The sequence below is a fragment of the Triturus cristatus genome, chromosome 2_2 (assembly GCF_964204655.1).
Source record: "Triturus cristatus chromosome 2_2, aTriCri1.1, whole genome shotgun sequence".
Taxonomy (NCBI): domain Eukaryota; kingdom Metazoa; phylum Chordata; class Amphibia; order Caudata; family Salamandridae; genus Triturus; species Triturus cristatus.
Window position 1 is genome coordinate 1,223,960,901 of NC_140582.1, and position 21,697 is coordinate 1,223,982,597.

At 43.8% G+C, this 21,697-nt stretch overlaps 1 protein-coding gene across 3 annotated transcripts in view; it reads left to right on the plus strand.

The window, feature by feature from the left end:
• The window catches only part of LOC146863448 (uncharacterized), a 145,094-nt gene that overhangs the window by 88,885 nt on the left and 34,512 nt on the right, over positions 1-21,697 (plus strand). For all 3 annotated transcript variants that reach the window (XM_085642883.1, XM_085642882.1, XM_085642884.1), the window contains one exon: positions 1,014-1,112. Coding sequence is in view for 1 of the 3 variants with exons in the window: in XM_085642882.1 (XP_085499008.1) it covers positions 1,014-1,112 (99 nt within the window). In the remaining 2 variants the exon portion in view is untranslated. The remainder of the gene's footprint in view (positions 1-1,013; positions 1,113-21,697) is intronic.

Consider the following 21,697-nt stretch of genomic DNA (forward strand, 5'->3'; position numbering starts at 1 on the left):
TGCCCTTCATACATACCTGCTTTTTGTTTGGGTTACATGCTTAATTAGTCCCGCCAGACTGCCCCTGCTACATATGGTTTAACATGTTTTTCAGGTTGAGCCTGGGTAGCAAATGCGCTGCTCTGCGTGGCATGCTGTATTCAGGTATGGACTTGAATCTCCGCCCATTTTCCGCCCATCTTTTCAATTGGCTCCCGTTACTGTAATTTCTAAATCATTGCTTTTGATTCGTATATATGCATAGTAGTCCCTCCTTAGTACCGCCTTGTCTGCATGTTTAACCTCCCGTGAGGACTGGCCTTTTTAGGTCGAGCCTAGCGTTGCAGCGCATGCGCTCCTCGCTTTGCGAGGCATGTAGTATTCAGTATAGCGTGGAAGCTTTGTGGGAGCTCCGCTCACTCTCTGCCCATCTTTTTCAGGTGCTAAATGCTGCCTTCTGATTGGTTTTAGGCTTGTTAGTCACTCCTCATGATGGCCATGTCATCATGTTTATCCTTCCATGGTTACTGGCCACTTTACTTCAAACACTATTTTCTTCTCGTGCCCACTCCCCCCCACAGTCCGTGACTTCTCGCCCACCGCCACCCACCCTCCACGCCCCTGCACTCCCGTTCGTGCCCTCTCCTCCACCCGCACTCCCTTTTCCAATGCAATAAGTCTTGCGTAAATGCGAGTCCTATTACATTGCAAATGCTTGTTCTGGGTGGCGGCGCCTGCTCATTTCGCACACACATTGTTCAACTTTGCAAACAATCGGCATCCAGTGTGCCTGTGCCCTGGTGAAGGACATGCCCCCCGAGCGTGCGCTGCCCCCTCTTAATCCCCCAAGTGCCCCTAATAACAACTTTTCTAGTGTTTATCAGCGCACACATACTCCGTCCTGGCTCTTTGTGTTTGCCTGTGGTGTGGTAGGAGGGCAAGCGGTGACAGATTAAGCCCCCCGCATCTGTATCTGTTTCCTGTGTGCTGCACCCTCCGTCCTTTAACCCTCTCCCCCATATGTTCCCCTCCAGGACTGCCAGCACCAAGCCTGCGGGAGCATGAACCAACAGCAAAGAATGACTGCATTCGGGACAGACAAAGAACTCAGCGACTTGCTGGACTTCAGCATGGTAAGCACGTTTTATCGACCAGCTGACTGCTCTCGATGCGCACGGCAAGGTGTTTGTGCGTCCACATCATTGGATGGGAAGGGGGCCTCTCCGCGGACCCCCTTTCAGGAATTCTAGCGGCTCTAAGGCTTATGTTGTGACGCTGCTTCCCACCTTTACTCCACAGCAAGCTTGTGACTTGCATGTGTCATACTGAAAAATACAGGCAGAATCCTTGGTCTAGAATGTAGATTAACAACATCACTACTTCCAGAGTTGTATGTTGTATTTTTGTAATTATCTATGGCGTTGTAATTAGTAACGCGTAACAAGAGCGAAAACAATTCTGTTTAGCTAGTGTTTTGGGTGAAATAACTGTGTAATGTGAGCCTGCTGGTGAAAAAGATGGAAGCACGGATTTGAAGCAACGCCACTTGGAAATGTGCGGTATCAATGTTGGCTCTGGGATCCATCATTTAACATCACAGACTGATGTCAACACTCTTTCAAGTTTAGTAAATCTTATGGCCGCTTTGGTGTAAAGAAAATAAGGCGCAGCTGTCTAGGTTTTTGTGATTGTTGTATGTAAACCATTGGGAATCCCGGGATGGCCTCGTCCAGACTCAGTACTGTTACCTGAGTCAGGTAATGTTTTACCAGTAAATGCTCCCTAGTTGACTTGTCTCATCTAGTTGACCTTCTTTGATGCTATTATTTTCGAGGTTGTTGTGAAAGTTGGAATAGGGGTGGTCGTTAAAGCATCACTTGTTTCTGTTCAGTTGGAAATGAAGCGTTGCTTTTGCTTCTATCCGCCTAACCTCTGCATGTTACTGGTGCCCTGAAAGTTATTTAATGCCAAGAGTCCCAGTCGTGCACACTTTGTGCCCTTTGCCTTTTATTTAATATGCCGGTATTCATGTCTGTTCATATATTATCTTTACATTGTGGATTTGCAATTGAAAATGTATGGGTATTCAAGTCGTCATTTTGTCTTATGTTTTGTTGGCTTAGTGGGGATATGTAATATTCAGTCGGTTAAAATAATGCGACTTTAATGCAAGTGTATTTTTCCAAACTGGGGAAAATTATACCCATAATTGGGCTTTGAAACCTGGTCCGTAAGGCTTCTGTGTCCCAACATCAATTTCGGGGATAAAGGCACCGGCCTATAGGCCACTGATATTAGGCAGCAGTAAACTATAGGAGGGCCTTTTCACATAGGACAAAAGGCAGTGCATTCTTGCAAGGTCCTTGTGCTGTTGTGGTCTAAATTTCCAGGCTACTCAGTGGTGCTCCTTTTCATAATGTAGGAACTGCATTGCCAAGGTTTCTTTCTGCCTCCATGTCCCTGTTTTTGTAGCGATTGAATTTTTCTAGCCTTTGCCGTGATATCGAGATCTGTGTGAGAGACAAGAAGGTTGAATTGATCTATCAAAGGATCACATTGTTTCTTAAATCAGCTTTCCTGAGCGTGCATGCTTGATCTAAAAACTATTCGGAAAATGGGCATGGAATGGGCTAGGGATGCCAAATCTGGTTTCAGGAACATAGTTTCCACGCCTGGTTTCTTGTAGAGTGCCAGGTGCTTTATCTGATGTCTTCATTCACACCTCTAGACTGCGATGACATGGTTAGTGTTTGGCACCTTGTGTGTGCCAACCAGGGCGTTTACTGAACACTGGTGGAGATACTGGTGGGCATGGCTGTGTGTGTGCACATTATTTACCGCTCTCGCTGGTTCCTGGCTGCTTCAGACACTTCAAAAACCAAAGGAAATGATGGACGGAGTGTTGAACCTTGCAAGCACTCACCCCCAGTCAACTGATCTGGGTTTAATCCATCACCGTTCTTTAGCCCACTCTGCCACCCCAGTTCAGACATGGCCATATGCAAATCAGTCTGACCCTGTGCCTCATGGGAACAGTCCAGCCCGAACTGCCAAGCCATGTCTTCCCTGGACCAGAAACAAGCTTCCTAGGACCGGTTTCTGGCATTTCAGCCGTCTTCAGCCAGGCTTGCTTGAATCCAGTGGCAAAGTGAGCAAGGGTCTCACGTCTGAGCATACCCTGCCAACTTATGGCGAACAAAGCAAAAACCAAAGGAAATGATGGAAGGAGTGTTGAACATTGCAAGCACTCACCCCCAGTCAACTGATCTGGGTTTAATCCATCACCGTTCTTTAGCCCACTCTGCCACCCCAGTTCAGACATGGCCATATGCAAATCAGTCTGACCCTGTGCCTCATGGGAACAGTCCAGCCCGAACTGCCAAGCCATGTATTCCCTGGACCGGAAACAAGCTTCCTAGGACCGGTTTATGGCATTTCAGCCGTCTTCAGCCAGGCTTGCTTGAATCCAGTGGCAAAGTGAGCAAGGGACTCACGTCTGAGCATACCCTGCCAACTTATGGCGAACAAAGCAAAAACCAAAGGAAATGATGGACGGAGTGTTGAACATTGCAAGCACTCACCCCCAGTCAACTGCTTGCTCACTTTGCCACTGGATTCAAGCAAGCCTGGCTGAAGACGGCTGAAATGCCAGAAACCGGTCCTAGGAAGCTTGTTTCCGGTCCAGGGAAGACATGGCTTGGCAGTTCGGGCTGGACTGTTCCCATGAGGCACAGGGTCAGACTGATTTGCATATGGCCATGTCTGAACTGGGGTGGCAGAGTGGGCTAAAGAACGGTGATGGATTAAACCCAGATCAGTTGACTGGGGGTGAGTGCTTGCAATGTTCAACACTCCGTCCATCATTTCCTTTGGTTTTTGCTTCAGACACTTGCCATGTTTGATTTTGGTGGGAATAAGGCATGTGTTCCTAGGATGAGATTTAAAATATGAATTCCATAACCGTCCAACTCTTTTTTTATTTTTTATTTTTCATACTGGTAATTATTAATACTGTTCTTTGGAATACATATAATGGTCACAGTTCCTGTAATGTAGTAATTTATTTACAGATAAAGACAGAACAGCCATAATTCTACTACACATATGTATTAAAATCAAGCTTTATGGAGCGCATGACAGCATACGTGGATGTCTAAAACGGTCCACAGAAATCACAGATCCTCTTTTTTTTCCTAATATTTATATTTCATCAAAGCAAAGAATACATACATTTCAGAACCGAAGAAATGTTTTTCGTCATTTACCCTTCCTCCCCTCCCCCAACCCTGAAATTGGATCCAAGCACAAACAAAAAATACAATAGATAGGTAAAGAAAGAAAAAGAAAAAAAGGAAAAAATAGAGCCACATTTCATTTGTAAAAATGGGTAGAAATAGAAGTAGTATAGCCCATACTACTAGCACTGGTCCGGTAGGTATAGCAGCCAGTGTATCTGCGATTATAATATTCTTACTCTGCCTGAAGCCCTTCTAGCCACCGTTTGATTGGGGCCCAGATTTCCCTGCCCTTTTTCCTAGCCTTATTACCGCTACGTTCATAGACAGCTATTTCGGATCGATATATGGCTAGTAATCTCCCCAGCCACTGCTGTCCAGTAGGTGATTCGGTATCCAGCCATGCTGTAGCCAGACAGAGTCTAAAAATAGTCATAGCTATAAATAAGAATATCTGGTGACTTCATTGTATTTCCAGATCACATATACCTAAATCTAATCGGCCCGGTGAGATAGGGATTTGATAGCCTAGCTGAGCTTCAAGTATTTTACCCACCTCCTTGCTCAAATTTCGCAGCTTGGGGCAGTCGGCAAATAAATGAATGAGATCGGCTGCATGGCAGCCACTCCATGGACAATGAATCCCTGTAGTCCCTCCCCATTTAGCAATCTTCGCTGGAGTAATATAAAGATTAAACTAGGTTTTATAACATTGCATCTGTAAATTAGTAGCGATAAACAACGTCTGCGCTAAAGAAAAGGGAATCTTCTCAGTCTCTTGTAGAAGCTCTGACCAACGAGTAGTGTGTTTCGTCAAGTCGTCTCCCATTTCTTTGTTTAGCTGCTTATATATATTAGTGATGGGGAGAGAAGATTTTAACATTGACTCAACTAACTCTACCCGATTGAAGTCTGCAGTTCCTCCTTTTTTTTTTAACAAAGAAATCCCTAATTTGTAAATACTTTAAAAAAATGTATGTTGCAAATGCTGAATTTTCCATTTATTATATCAAAGGGGAGAATCCCTCCCTCATCAACCAAATCTGCAATAGCTCTAACCCCCCTCTGTACCCAAAGTGACATGTAACCACCCCTAAAAATGTCTGGGAGCAGAGGATTATCCACTATAGGAGTGTATCTATTTATTCTACCAATCCCAAATTTCTTTCGAACGGCTGTCCAAACCTTGAATGTTCCCAAAAGAACCTTAAATCTGACTCTTTTAAAGTATCCATATTCAATCTGCCGTAAAAGACATCCACGAGCTTCGACGCCCATTATCAATTCATAAATTGATACCAAATCCCCTTCTTCTGGGTTAATTTCAGCCGAGATTAATAATGTTATTTGTTGAAGTACTGCCGCCCAATAATATAATTGGAAATTAGGCCGCCCAACCTCCTTGTTCTCTCGGCAAGGTCAAAAATTTTAGGGCCCTACGGGGGCGTTGCCCGGCCCATAAAAACCAAGACGCCAGCTGATTCATAGATTTAAACCAGCGGCTTTCTACTTCTAATTGTATGGCCCTGAAAAAATATAATAATCTGGGAAGAAACAGCATCTGGATCACATTGCTTCTCCCTATTAATGTGAGCATGAGATTATTCATTCGGGTGAAATCATTTTTAAATTTCCGAATTAAGGGGCCTAAATTTAGATCTACGATGTTCCCCACTTCTGCTGTTATCACCACCCCTAAATATTTTGCGCTGGGGACCACCCTAGGATCGTCTAGCTGGACCAAACCATTTATTACTATTAAGGTTTTGCTCTGATTGAGCAAATATCCAGAGAGCCGGCCAAAACTTGCAGCTTCCCTTTCTATAAGAGCTTGAGACGGATTAGAAGTTATGATGGCCATATCATCGGCATAAGCCAGAATTTTAGTATCGCCCCCTTATTATGCATCGCAACAATACTAGTATTATGCACAATCTTCCTAATAAGGTTGTCGATATCCAGTGCAAATAAAAGGGGCGCGCAAGGACACCCTTGGTGGGTTCCATGACAAATCGAGACCGGCTCTGACATATCTCCCATTACAGCCACACGGGCGACTGGACTACGATACATGGTCTGGACCGCCTTGATGAACCCACTACCTAGTCCATTTCTATCTAATAAGGCCCACGAAAAAGGCCAGGAGACCCTATCAAAGGCTTTCTCTGCGTCGAGCAGGATTAAAGCCATAGGGTCTCTGGCTATTCTGGATGCATCAAAGAGGGCAATGTCCGTCGAATATGATCGGTGGTGTCGCGGCCGGGGACAAAGCCGTGTTGGAAGGGGGAAACCAGTCTCTTGATCACTTTAGATAAACGGCTAGCTAAGATTTTAGCATATATTTTTATGTCGCTATTAATTAACGTAATTGGGCGATAAGACCCAAGCTCCGTGGTGGGTTTGTCTTTTTTAGGAAAAACCGCTATGTTAGCATATCTCCAGGATTCTGGAGCCTCCCCACCCACTTGAGCAATCGTAACTACCTCTTTAAGCAGCTCAATAACACATGTAAAAAAGACTTTAAAAAATTCCCCTGGGATTGAGTCTGTACCGGCCCCCCTTATATCCTCCTCCGAAATTGGGGCCTGAAGAGACTCCTTTTCCTCCACAGTGAGTTCTTCAAAAGAGAAATCTACGATATAATTCAAGAACTCTGAATCGTCAAACGGCGAATCTTCATTATATAAGTCCAGATAAAATCTCTGGAATGCCGAGCGGATAGCTACAGGATCTGTAATTGTGCCCAAAATAGGTTCTCTAATATCTAAAATTTCTCCTTGCACTATCCTCTCTCTTGTGCGTCTAGCTAAGAGTTGTCCCACCCTTTCATTATTTTCATAAAGCTTGCTTCGCCAGGCGATATATTTACCAGCTGCCTTTTTAGCCGAAATCTGTTATTGCGGACTTCCCCACCGCTACTCTAGCTTGTGCTTTCTCAATATCCTCACCACTCGTCAAAGCCTCGATTAGCTAGACCTCGGCTTCTATTAATTCCGCATACAAGGCCAGTTCTAAAGTATTATTGTTTTTCTGCTCTGCCCACCCATATCTAAAAGTCTCCCCCTTATCCCAACCTTGAGAGAGTCCCATACGATGTCTGGTCGAGCACTCCCCACGTTTTTGATTATAAATCTAGGAATCCAAACCTTCATATGCTGCAAGTATCCATTATCTGATAGCAGAGCCCTATCGAATGTCCAACGAGAAACCCGGGATGAATTATTCTGTATGGCAATTTCAAGTACTAGGGGATTGTGGTCAGACATATCCCTTGGATACTTATGAATCTGAGCTTTCTGTGCAACTGATGGAGAAGCAAAAAAGTAATCAAGTCTAACATGAACTTGATGTGGAGCAGAAAAAAAAGTATATCCAGGGTCCCCAGATTTGGACATAGCCCAAATGTCCAATAATCCGTGCAGTGCACATAGGTGAGGAACAGACTTATAAAACTTACGACCCTGATATGCTCTCTCACCGACAAAGCCGGCTTGTGATTTTATATTTATGTTGAAATCACCACAAATCATAAGAGGCAATGGCCAGCCCACTAATTCAGTACTCAACCAGTCGTACAGAGCGGGATCATCCAATACAGGTCCATACAACGATCATAAAGTAAAAGAACAAGCGTTCATGACACATTGAACCACGGCCCATCTCCCCATCTTATCAGCACTTGTGCATGGAAACTTGGCTAGCCCTTTCCGTGCCATAATAGCAACACCCCGCGTGCGAGTCCCTTGGGAAGTACTAGCAATTAATTGGTATCCAGCCAATTCTGCAGCTTTCTGGCGGCATGCTTCAATGTGAGTCTCCTGAAGACACACAATATCTGCTCTCAGATATTGAATGTCCTCACTAATTCTATGTTTTTTCCCTGGATTATTTAAACCACAAATATTCACAGAAGCAATCCTCATCGTGCCTTTACCCATTTACCCCTGTGAGAAAAAGCCAATTCCTTGTGCCCAAAGATCTCATCCGATTACCCACTAAGCCCATAATTAAGGATCCAACCCTAGCCCACCCCTCCCAACCCCCCCCCACAGTTCCTCTTGTTGAAGTCTCCTTTATTGCCTTGCCACAAGCTTCCCTGATTCTCTGAGGTCCTATCTACTATGGACATAAGTAGACTGCTTCCCAAAATCTGAGCTTCGTTGCCCATAATGGTAAGGAGACATTAGAATGAGCCTATTTGTACAAATATGCTCGCAACAAGTGCCAGGGATTAAAGGGATGTGCTAGTCATCAATGGTTTGAAAGTATAAAGTGTTTGTTCTGCCTGGTGGAAGCAGTATAGGTCTGCAGGATCAGTCTGTAAACGACCAGTGCGAATAGAATGAATTTGTACCTTCTAGTTGTTCTGGAGGTTGGAAGTACTCGGAGCAGTGACATGTTCTCCGTAACATGCTTTTGTATTTCACTGTTTAGTGGGGGGGGGGATGCTGCTCTGGTCAGCCTAGTTAAGGCATGTGCTTTGGAAACTGTAGTTTCAGTACATAGTTAACCCTGTAGCTTTCTCTGTTAGGGGAATATTTGCTCAGTAGATCAATCGTCTGCTTGGGTGACAGTGGCTTGGGGGAGTAATGTAGTAGTCTTTTCTTTATTCCTATTTATAGAGAGGGGGACACTAGGAGCTAATTATTAGGTCCAGGGGCCCTTGCTCCTGAAAAGTAACTAGTACACAAAGGGAGTCACTGTTCCTTGTAGAGGAAGAAAAAGGAAGAAACTTTTGTTGTGTGCTACTCTATCTGTGGGGGACAGTGTGTCCTCATCATAATGCCCTCATACACCCCGAAGGATGTCATGCTTCATCACTTGGGCTTTGCTCCTCATTGAGCCGGCGCTGTAATGCCATACAGGTTCCCCAAAGGGTTACTTTATCGGAGATCTTTTGATGAGAAGCCGTTTAGGTGCATGGGTGTAAGTGGTAGTAAAGTCTAAAGTGGTGTATTAAAAAAATTACTGGAGGGAGGGTGGGTGCTATTTATTAGGGTGATCCCTCTGTCATTGTTAAAAAAAAGTGTGTGGTGCTGCTCTAGGGGTTATTATGTCCCTCTGTAGCTGGATATATGTCCCTAATGGACATATATAATGATCTACATCAGGGCTCGAAAAATCAGAAAAATGGTACTAGTCCTGCAGGTCTAGTACCTTGAAAACTCTCCTCGACCTAACAGTAACCTACTTGACCTCCGTCTCTGAAAGCGGAGCAAATGTGACAAGATAACAAGATTTAAAGACATCTTTATTGCTCATTTGCTTTGTGAGCAATAAAAAGGCCTTTAAATCTTGTTATCTTGTCACATTTGCTTTGTTTTCAAAGACAGAGGACAAAAGTTAGTATGTTTTCCTACTCGCCAGAAAGGGCGAGTAGGACCTAAAAATAGCTCGACCTCATTAAATTTACCTCGCAAATGCGAGCGGTCGAGTGGATTTGTCGAGCCCTGTACATGTTTCGCGCTGTATGTGGCCTCAGAAGGAGATCCAAAGCGCTTCTTCAGGACCAAATGTAGTTCAATTTTAGTATCAAGCGGCGACCTAAACTAACCAGCGCCGCCAAATCTGTAGAAAGAAGTAGCGTTTCTGAAAAGAGAAGTGTAGGACAAAAGTATAGTGGCATTAGTATCTTGTCATGGTAGATTCATATTGTCCGGGTCATCCATTGGAGGGACTGGTGCGCATTACCCTTAGCGTGAGTATTATCGCTATAGGTTGGCGTAGGTGCATTTATAATAACAGTGATGTGAATAATTAAAACTATTTTTCTCAGCATAGTGACAGACATACATAAATAGGTATAAGATCAATGATAAGATTGTGCCATGTAGTTCTTTATCTATATATTTACTCTATCATTCATAGAGTACCCCTGGTTAGAGTACCCAAGTTGATGTGACTCTATGAAAGGGCTCATTCATTAGGTAAGTATATGAATCATAGCTGTCTAGGTAGATAATACCGTGAAAGTGGGCCCAACCATTGATGGCAAACCTCGAGACACTGTTGTATTGATTTCTGCTAAATACATCATGTTTCACACCCCTTAATATTAGAATCAGGACCTCGTGAGTTCAGTGAGGGCACTCGGGAACTGTGAATAAGAGGAGGCAAAGTAAATAGTGTTAAGAGGCTTCATTGTTCCTTACTGTTGTAGTTAATAAAGCTTTTGTTGAAAACAAAGCAGCATTGTTTTGGAAACTACGAAACGAAAAAACGAATGAGCTAAAAAGCCGTTATGCAGAGTTATGCAGAGTCCAGGGACGATCCCTCGGATGTTTGGAAAGTTTTACACAGAGAACACCAGTAAATGAATTGCTCAGGTTTGGTTTTTAAGAAGCAGTTGTTTTCACAGGCTAAGTGCTTTTAAACCAGAGAGATGTTCCATTCTGAAAGGTTTCCCCTTTCTCTTTTACTCGCGGTTCTCCTGTAGTAGCAGGGCCGATCCACCTGCCTGACTCTCCCTGTCTCCGCCGGTAATGGGAAGGTGGCCCTTGCCCCTTATATAGCAGAGGTGTGTTTCCAATCAGTGAGTTAATTACATGTTAATGGGCAAGTGTGTAACGTGATGCGCAGGCGCCCTCTTATAGTGGGGTGTTTGAGTAATTTTTGCTATCAAGCTATTATTAACAGCGGGTGTCCTATAATGAATTTCTATTATTTAAGTGTGATTAAGGTGGTAAAGACTTGCTCATAGATTTAGGCAGATAGGTTGTTAGACCACGGGCGCCATCTTTGAGTGGTGTAGTTGGCAGGTCGATTGTTTTACCATGGGCGCCATCTTTGAGTGGTGTAGTTGGCAGGTCGATTGTTTGACCATGGGCGCCATCTTTGAGTGGTATCGCGATGTATTATTTGTCACTATAAGGTGTTAATGGTCAAGCCCCATTTCTAATATTTAACAAAATATATACATGTGACTGATTGTGACAGTATGTTGTTACAAATGGCACTCATAATGAGTGTCAAACAGAATCGAAGTTTAAAATCAGTCCACATAAGTTTTTGTCGACGTTTCGACCCCTTGGCACAATTTAGAATGGGGTCATCCTCTGGACAGAATAAGAACGGGAGTCACCAGATAATTGGGCCAAGAAACCCACAACTGCAGATGTGACCGCAGCAGTCTGAGGGAGAAATCTCAGCGAACTGCTTGAAAATAACCAGGGACTATGACAATTACTTATCTGCATGGCTGGGAACCAAAGAACAAATTTCAGGTATGGTAGATATCAGTGCCCCCCTACAGCTCCAGAAAATATACCTTGTATACAGTGGGTATTCGAATCTATGATCGCTCAGCCTAAAGCCTATATGGTGGACTTCGCAAAGGTAAAAAAAGAGTATCTTAATTGTCTCTCCGTGGGGTGAGGGGACCAAAATGGACTTCTCTCAAGGAAGTTAACCAGTCTAATCTCCACCACTGTAAGGCTGGATACACTAAGTAGATCTGCATGCAAACATCGCAAATACTTGCTTGTTTCTTTATGGCTCTAAATATTAGTCCCCCCATTTGAATAAATCTACACATAGCTAAGACCTCGTATCTGGGAAGCGCACCGGTCGGAGCTGCCTTTCTGACGGGCTTGCAAAAAGTGAAGAGAAAATTAATTTAGTAAAAATGTACTTCATCAAATACAGTTTTGGACAGGCAGGCATGGCTGCATCTAGATTAAACTTGCAAACTGGCCCCCACGGTCACTAGGTCTTGTGGCACTGGTGCTTCTGCTGACCCTTCACGATCACTAGGGCTTGTGGTGCTTCTGCCGGGCTGAGCCTTCACGATCATTAGGGCTTGTGGCACTAGCGCTTCTGCTGTGCTGACCCTTCACGATCACTAGGGCTTGTGGCACTAGCGCTTCTGCTGTGCTGACCCTTCACGATCACTAGGGCTTGTGGTGCTTCTGCCGGGCTGAGCCTTCACGATCCCTAGGGCTTGTGGCGCTTCTGCCGGGCTGAGCCTTCATGATCCCTAGGGCTTGTGGCGCTTCTGCCGGGCTGAGCCTTCACGATCCCTAGGGCTTGTGGCGCTTCTGCCGGGCTGAGCCTTCATGATCCCTAGGGCTTGTGGCGCTTCTGCCGGGCTGAGCCTTCACGATCCCTAGGGCTTGTGGCGCTTCTGCCGGGCTGAGACTTCACGATCCCTAGGGCTTGTGGCGCTTCTGCCGGTCTGAGGCTTCACAATCGCTAGGGCTTGTGGCGCTTCTGCTGGGCTGAGCCTTTACGATCACTAAGGCTTGTGGCGCTTCTGCCGGGCTGAGCCTTCATGATCACTAAGACTTGTGGCGCTTCTACCGAGCTGAGCCTTCACGATCACTAGGGCTTGTGGCGCGTCAGCAATGCTGACCCTTCACAATCACTAGGGCTTGTGGCGCTTCTGCCGGGCTGAGCCTTCACGATCACTAGGGCTTGTGGCGCTTCTGCCGGGCTGAGCCTTCGCGATCACTAGGGCTTGTGGCGCTTCAGGAATGCTGACTCTTCACAATCACAAGGGCTTGTGGCGCTTCTGCCGGGCTGAGCCTTCACGATCACTAGGACTTTTGGTGCTTCTGCAGGGCTAAGCCTTCTTGATCACTAGGGCTTGTGGCGCTTCAGCAATGCTGACGCTTCACAATCACTGGGGCTTGTGGCGCTTCTGCCGGGCTGAGCCTTCACGATCACTAGAGCTCGTGGCGCTTCTGCAGGGCTGAGCCTTCACGATCACTAGGGCTTGTGGCGCTTCAGCAATACTGACCCTTCGCGATCATTAGGGCTTGTGGCGCTTCTGCCGGGCTGAGCCTTCACCATCACTAGGGATGCGGCGCTTCAGCAATGCTGACCCTTCACAATCACTAGGGCTTGTGGCGCTTCTGCTGGGCTGACCCTTCACGATCACTAGGGCTTGTGGCGCTTCTGCAGGGCTGAGCCTTCACCATCACTAGGGTTGCGGCACTTCAGCAATGCTGACCCTTCACGATCACTAGGGCTTGTGGCGCTGGCGCTTCTGCTGGGCTGAGCCTTTGCGATCATTAGGGCTTGTGGCGCTTCTGCAGGGCTGAGCCTTCACCATCACTAGGGTTGCGGCACTTCAGCAATGCTGACCCTTCACGATCACTAGGGCTTGTGGCGCTGGCGCTTCTGCTGGGCTGAGCCTTTGCGATCATTAGGGCTTGTGGCGCTTCTGCAGGGCTGAGCCTTCACCATCACTAGGGTTGCGGCACTTCAGCAATGCTGACCCTTCACGATCACTAGGGCTTGTGGCGCTGGCGCTTCTGCTGGGCTGAGCCTTTGCGATCATTAGGGCTTGTGCTTCTCCAGTCCTGGATTCGGTATTCCTGCTATGTTGATCCTAGTCAGACTAGCTACACCCTCAATCGGTCAATTAACCTGATGTGACCAACCTGAGAGTGCCCTGCTTGTCCTGAGTGAGATTGTGTATATTCTGGAGCGGTCATAGGTTCCCCTTACATGCTCAACACTAGGGAGTGGATTTTAGATTAATAAGTCTGTGAGTGGACTCTCTTGTGATCTGACATGTTTGTTGTCATCATGTTTGAAGATCACTGACTAACAGAAAATCGCCACGGGGAACAGCGGGACTCAGCCCAGTGGATGAAAAATGCCCCCATATCAGAAATCTTGTCTTTTACGTTCGGAAGTTCAAGGACTTCAAAGACTCCTGATTTAAAAAGAAACTAGCATATCTCAAAGAAAGTTCAAAAAGTACTTTATTTGGGCTTTTAGCAGTTAAACAATACTTCTTTAACTGCGCAGCGTTGCTGCTTCCACAGTTCAAGCGTTGCAAACTCGCACCATTCCCTTGCTGCAACGTACGTCGAAGGGGCATTTATTGGCGGCGAATAAACAGTTCACTTTACGCAGTCCTGCATCTCTTAAAATCACAATGTCCTTTGTCTGATGTCAGACAGAGTGTGCACTCATCATCGGGTGGCTGCTTTAATGAACATTATCTTTACTTCTAGGAATTAAAAATGTGATGCTGTTCACTGTAAGGGCAATGGAACTCGCTCCCGGTCTAACAGGAATGCATTTGTTTCTATTGTGTGAGAGTTGTTGTGAAGGAGCGTCTTAGCTTTGTTGAATTCATGGCGGATATTCCACCCAACAATTCTCCCTGATATTGCACTGTCCTCTGGGGGCAGTGGAAAAGTATGAGGGAATCACTTCTCCCATCACCTAGACGGGATGGAAACTATTAACTAAGACAAAACGTTGAATAGAATAAGTTTGAACCTCCTTTTTGTATGAGGGTTGGGCACAGGAGACCAGGCTTTGGCACCAGTCATGGTGACTTTCACTACGTGTATCTGACCTCTACATAGTGTTCTAGCCACATCACAAGCTGTGTTCCAATCGAGTGCAGCAATGGCGTAAGTAGTGTGCTTCTGCATACTGTATCCTGTGGTTATGGTAGTTGAATCTGTCTATTAAGACACACATAGTTTACTTACACAAACATTCTGCCCCTTCCAAAAACATGTTTGCAACCCTTTCCTGTGTGTTTATGCACACACATTCGATGTACATGTGCACACGGATTAAGACATGCATGGATTCCTTACTTTTAAAGTTCCAGAAAGATACCCAAGGACCAACCTTAGTGGGAAATATATTGAACTGCGGATTATGGGACAGACCTACTTTGAAAGTGACAGCTTTTGTTTTGAGCAACATTTATAGAGGTTGCCTTGGAGTTTAGAGAAGTAGTGATACTGATGCAGCGCGGAATACCAAATCCCTCTCTACGTCACAGACCATAGATCTCCACTACCACATTCATTCACTGGTGGGGCCCATAACACCTACATTCATTCCCTATAGACCTACGGTACTTTGAGAGGTGATTCTTCTCTATTCCATACGCTGTTATGAGAGGAAATACACAAATCCCTAATGAGCAAATAGATTCGCCTATCTTTCCCTTCCTCACCAGGATCTACACATTACCCTTAATATTCCTCCCATAGATAGGCCATGGATCAGCCAGTTGCTGGGTAGAGCAACGTTTAATTCTCTAAGCAGTAAGCATCAATACATTTCTCAAATAATAACCCGACACAATTCTTGCAATTAAAAATAATGTTTATCAAAAATAAAGCATAAAGAAATCATAAGCATTCAATAGTTTGTTAGCATATTTACCTATTCTGGCTAAATGTCGTCCTCTAAGTCAAATCAGATCTTTTGTCTCTATGCCCATAAGAGATCAATTAGTCCGGAAAGTAATTGGGCATTCGATCAGTCCATTAGAGACTCAGGCTAACAGCTGTCCTGCAGTGTCACCGTCATCTCCGTCAGCATAACGTCAGGAAATCAGAAAGCCAGATGATGGAGTTTTAGCAGACCCTAACCCTCTCTATTCTACATCTTTTATACCAAATTGACAATAAGATTTGTAACAACATATGTCTTAAGTCTAACGTGATTGGTCGATCCAGAATCGTCCATCCTGTTTCTCAGGCGCCTTATGCCTTTTACGTGCAATTCGCATTTATTAATAAAGTTGCAACAGTTGCTTGTCCAGTTAAGTCATTTTAGTTGTCACACGTTTTGGTGTCCATGGTGTCATCAAATATAACAGTTTGTAGTTCATGAGTGTTCATTGTTCAAAGGTTGGCACACCTCCCGGATGTGTTCTTCGCAAGGACAGTCTGCCGGGGGTCAGGACGAGGTTATTGTTGCTCATCTTTTTGGCGCACTTCACCCAGATTCTTTTTATTCGTCATCTGGCAGTCAAATAGGGATGGCAGCCATTTTGTGGCCACTCCGGAAAGGTCAACTTAAGCAAAGAAACACAAAAACGTAATTAATACATGGAAATGATTATTAAAATGTTATTCCCTCGCTAAACCCCTTATGTGTGTGTATTTATCTAGCAATAGCAACACTCAATGCGGTTTATACTCACATTTAAAAGCACAATTCACCAAAATACATTACAGAAGCAACATATAACATGTAAATTCTAAATATTTATCATTAGTATGCGTACGAAAATTAGTTTACGTATTAATTAGGCCATGCAAATGCAATTCCCATGTGTAATTTCTTATTAATAAGGTTGATTATTAAAACACAGCAAACCATTAATACTATTACTATTAATTATTTTAATTCAAACCAAAAGAATTGAGGGGGTATACACCTTTTTAAGAAAAACCCACTCCAGTAATCCCCCCCTTTGGTGATTTTATCACCACACAACACCCAAATTTAGTACCCTTTTACAGAGAATTACGAAATGACTTCTTATTCATAGCTCACAAATCAGTTTCTCCATATTCTTCTCTTTTTGCCTTTTTATACATGCTCTCTTTTAATTCATCCAATGTTATCTCTTCCATTTCTATGTCTTCACTCCTTTCTTTTCTTTTTAAATTTTCTCTTTTTGTTTTATTCTTTATTTTCTTATTTCTACAACACATACATCCTAATCTTAAAACTAATAATGCAACTATCACACATGTTAAAGGAAACAAAATTTCACCTATAAATGTACTACCTATTTTAACTAAGAAATTTTGAATAGCAGCTATTTCTTTCCCATTCTCGTCCATACATCTTCAACCTCCAGTGGTACAATTTCGTCATGCAATTCAGTAATATTTTTGATGTAGACCTTTAGATCTTTGCTTTCGTCTGGAATGTAAGTGCAACAATGTTGAACTTTCAGCATTCCACAGACTCCACCCTCTTTTGCCAATAAGCTATCAAGGGCAAGTCGATTTTGCATCACCATAGCACGCATGGCAACCATTTCAGTATTGACCAATAAGAATCCATTAGCGGTGCTTGTTGACAAGCGACCCACTACTGTTGACAATTTTCTAATTTTGCCTGCATTCAGAGATATTCCCACTGCTGGTATCAACGCACTAAAGATGTCACCCACAATTTCTGCCCAAGATTCTCTCTTTCTACGCACGAAATGACTATTTAAACTGTTTACACCTTCTTCTCTGTCCATGTGAAAGATCTTTGGAAATACCAGGCCTACATAACATGTGCCATACCAATGGTCTGGCAAACGATAATATGCCCTGTTTTTACAGATGAAGTATAGTCCAGGAAATACTGGATCTCTTCCACCTTTAAATCCCCATCCACCCATGATTCGGTATGTATCATGGCACTCACTATTACCTAAAAAGAGATTATCATATGCAGTTTGATTCCTTCTTATACAAAAATTCCCTTTCTGAGGCCTATCTAGAGCTAGTGTTGGTGTAGACTCTCCTTTTGTCAGATGTTTCTCCATCTCTACATCCCAAGCTGTTTTCTCAACTTTTCCTTCTGATGCCTTTTTGTGCATCTTGTGCCTTCTTTCCTCAACCATATTCAAAAATGTCTTTTTTCTTTCTGTAAACTGCATGTCAAATTATATTTAAACACAGCTTCTAATGTTAGTTCACTAGTTTCTAAGAAAAATTCACCTAAAACTTTAGCAGGTTTTACCTTATTCAACTTATTATGTTATGTTATGTTATGTTACTGACTTTTGTACCGCGCACAGCTGCCCCAGCCAAGGGGCGTCCTGGCGCAGGTATTAATGCAAAAATATTGTCTATATCTGAAAAATAATACTCTAATTTCCCTGTCTGATAAAACAAACTAGCTATTACACTACATGTTATTCCATAAGTAGCTGGAAGGTGATGATAAGTCACTCCCTCTGCCACAGAAGCAGGTAACTGCATGCAGACGTAGCAGTCCCTTACATCCATAGTCTTTACATATTCATACAATAATTTTGAAAAAACATTATTAGAAAAATCGTTAATAGACCTATCTTTATGCAAGTGAATATTTGTTTTTACAGTCGGTACTACTTTTTAAATTTTATCTATGTTAGTTGTGTTTTGACCATGTCCTTCTATTGTATCTATTGTAACTTTGAAAGAAATTACTAGAGCAAGGATGCTCCACAGAAGCATTAATAATCCTGTACTATAGCAACATGTTTAACACCATTGTTTCATGAATGTACATCTACTTTTACTACCATCTATGTTAGCCATCTTTTCTAAAATGGACCGTGTCTTTTGACTTAGCCTCTTCTACTCTATGACCAATTTCTAATCCAAGGCTTCTAAGCACCTACAATGTTCTACCAATTTCTACTTTTACTCAAGTTATTGTTTTCCACATCAACAGCTTCTTTGTTTTTATTCAGTTTGGCAACTCATCATCCTTTGCCTCCTTCTCCCAATCAGGGTACAGAATCTCCTGAATCTCCGCTTCTTCTTCTCCAATGTCGGACAAGATAACTCTCAGGATTTCTGACTCTTCTTCTTCTTTAACCACTGTCAGTAAAGTCTCCTCTGGATTTCCTTGACTGTCTGCCTCTTGCGGTTCTTCAGGCAGGGCCACATACGTCCATTCCGGCGACTTATACTTCTGGTTAGGTTTTCTTATTCTTCCAGACTCTTTTGTTACAATTGTCTCTCCTTCTTTTGATTTTTTCTGACTCGTGACCTCATTCACCTGTTCAGCTCTTGGAGGTTTCACTCGAGTCAATCGATATCTCAATCTCTTTATTTTGTTTGTCCACACTTCAGGTTTTACATTACTTTTCACTTTACTTTCTTTGACATTCTTTTCATTCTTTTCTTCTCTCCAAGCTCTCTTTCTCAGAACTCGACCTTCAGGTACTTCGTTCTCACTCTCTTCTGACTCTGTCCCAACTTGCGTTTCTTTTTCACCCGTCTCTTTATTTACCACCTGTTCTGGTTTCCCTACTTCTGTCCCTCCTCGGGTCTCCGACACGCAATCTTCCTGCTGGCTACTTCTCCCTTCACCTAGCTGGATGTTGCAATTCCCTACACCTCCTCGGGGGTCTTCCGCAATCTGTCCCTCTCTCTCTGTACCTGTCCCTTCTTCACTCAAATCTATTATTTCAGGTGGAATTTCTCTTAGTTTTTCATCTGGGACTTGCTTTCTTTGAATTTCTTTTACTGCTTCTTCTTTGTCTTTTCCTTCCTTCTTTTTAGGTTCCTTTCCAGGACCTTTCTTTCTTGGCTCGTCTTCAGAATCTGAGCTGTCTGAAATCTGCAATCTTCTTCTTAGAGAGACACTTCTGGGGACCAAAATCTGATTTGGCACGTTTCCCCCTCTTTCAGGATTTGCTCGTGTTTTTGGTTCTTTGTTGTCTGATTCAGTACTTGACTCAGATTCGTCATAGTACTCTTTCTCCTTGCAATCCACTGGATTCGGTATCCTCAAAGTATGGCTGGCATGGATCCAGTTTTTCAGTCCAGCACACTTCACAGCTGTTGTCGTGGTCAGAATGACTTGTCTTGGTTTTCCCCACCTGGGAACCAAACAGTTTCTTCTTCTAAGGACTTTTATCCTCACCCAATCTCCTGGGCTCAGATCATGGGCTGGCTTCCTTTCAAGGGTGGTGGCATCCGCTCCATCCTGATGAAACACAGAATGAACTGCGTCAGCCAGGCCTTTACAGTACTCCAACACCATGTCATCAGAAATTGTCATCAGTTTGTTGGCTGGAATAAATGCATGCCTCATGGCTCGTCCCATGATTATTTCATGAGGACTTAACCCTGTAGTTCTATCTGGGGTTGCACGTATGGTCATCAAGACTAGAGGCAAGACATCAGGTCATTTCATTCCTGTGGCTAAACACATCTTTCCAATTCTGTTTTTAATTGTACCATTCATTTGCTCAACCACACCAGAAGCCTCTGGTCGGTAGGCACAGTGCAGTTTCTGTTGTACATTCAATGCTTCACTGACCAATTTTACAATCTCATTATAGAAATGCCCTCCTCTGTCTGATTGAAGGGTCACTGGGAACCCGAACCTGGAGATGAATTCCCTCAAAAGCAACTTTGCCACTGTCAATCCATCATTTCTCCTTGTCGGGTATGCTTCCACCCACCTGGAGAATAGGCAGACTATGACCAGAACGTACCTCAGTCCATTACAAGGAGGCATCTCAATGAAATCTATCTGCATTCTGGTAAAAGGTCCTCCCTCTCGGCCTATAACTCCTAGGCTCACCACTGTCTTCCTTCCAGGATTGTATTGCTGACAAATTAGACACCTCTGACATAGACTTTCTGATATGATTCTGAATTTTGGGTTGTACCAGGTCTGCTTAAACGACCTGATCATGGCATCTCTCCCTATGTGTCCCTGGCCATGATACATCCGTGCCATGGTAGACAACATGCTATCAGGCATCACTGGTCTTCCATCTCGATAGACCCACACCTGATCCTTTTCCCTTGGTGCACATCCTGCTTTTACCCACTGCCTTGTTTCCTCCTCTCCAGCTTCCTCCTGCAATTGTCTCACTTCTTCCCATGTTCCTACAACGTTAGTAAACATTAAGGAATAGGAAGTAATTTCACGCTCTTTTGCCCGATTGACTGAATATTGATTCCTGGCACAGTACTGTGCCATGTCATTGGCAAATCTGTTGCCAACAGTAACGTAATCTTCACCTTGATTATGGGCAGCACATTTCACCACAGCCAATTGTCTAGGCAGCTGTATCGCCTCAAGCAACTTTCCAACCACTTCAGCATTCTTCATAGGAGTTCCACTTGAGGTCATGAAACCTTTTTGCAGCCATAATTGGCCGAAATCATGGACAACTCCGAAGCCATACTGGCTGTCAGTTATCACAGTCACTCTCACACTCTTCCCAATTTTGCATGCTCGAGTCAGGGCCACTAATTCTGCTACTTGAGTAGATTTCACTCCTTTTAGGTAAGATGCTTCCAACACTGCTGCAACCGTGCACACTGCATAAGCTGCACTCAACACTCCTTCTTCTGTTCTCAAACATGACCCATCAACGAACATTACATAATCATTTTCTGGCAAAGGTACATCTTTTATGTCTGGTTGTGGTTTTGTGCAATACTCAAGCACATCCAAACAATCATGGTCTGCTTCATCTTTGACTTCCAAATTTACACCATCAGGCAATAGTGTTGCAGGATTCACATTCACACATCTTGCAAGACTCACATTTGTTGCACCTAAGATAACCTTCTCATACTTAGTCCGCCGACTATGTGTCATATACTGAGTTCGACTCCTTGTTAAGAGAATCGCCACATCATGAGGTACATACACTTTCAAAGGATATCCCATCACAATTCCTTCACTCTGCTCCAGGCTTCGACATGTTGCAGCTACTGCTTTCAAACAACCAGGTAAACCTACAGCGACTGGATCAAGCATCGATGAATAATATGCAATCGGTCTCCTCAGTCTTCCATGTTTCTGGATTAGCACAGAGAGTGCACATCCATTTCTCTCACTGCAATATAACTCAAATTATTTTTCATAATCGGGCATACCCAAGGCTGGGGCTTCACAAAATCTATCTTTCAATTGCTTGAATGCTGCCAATTCTTCTTTGTTCAATTCAAGGGGATCTTTTACATCACTCCTTGTTAGCCGTACCAGAGGTTTTGCAATCAGCGAGAAATTGCTGATCCACTGGC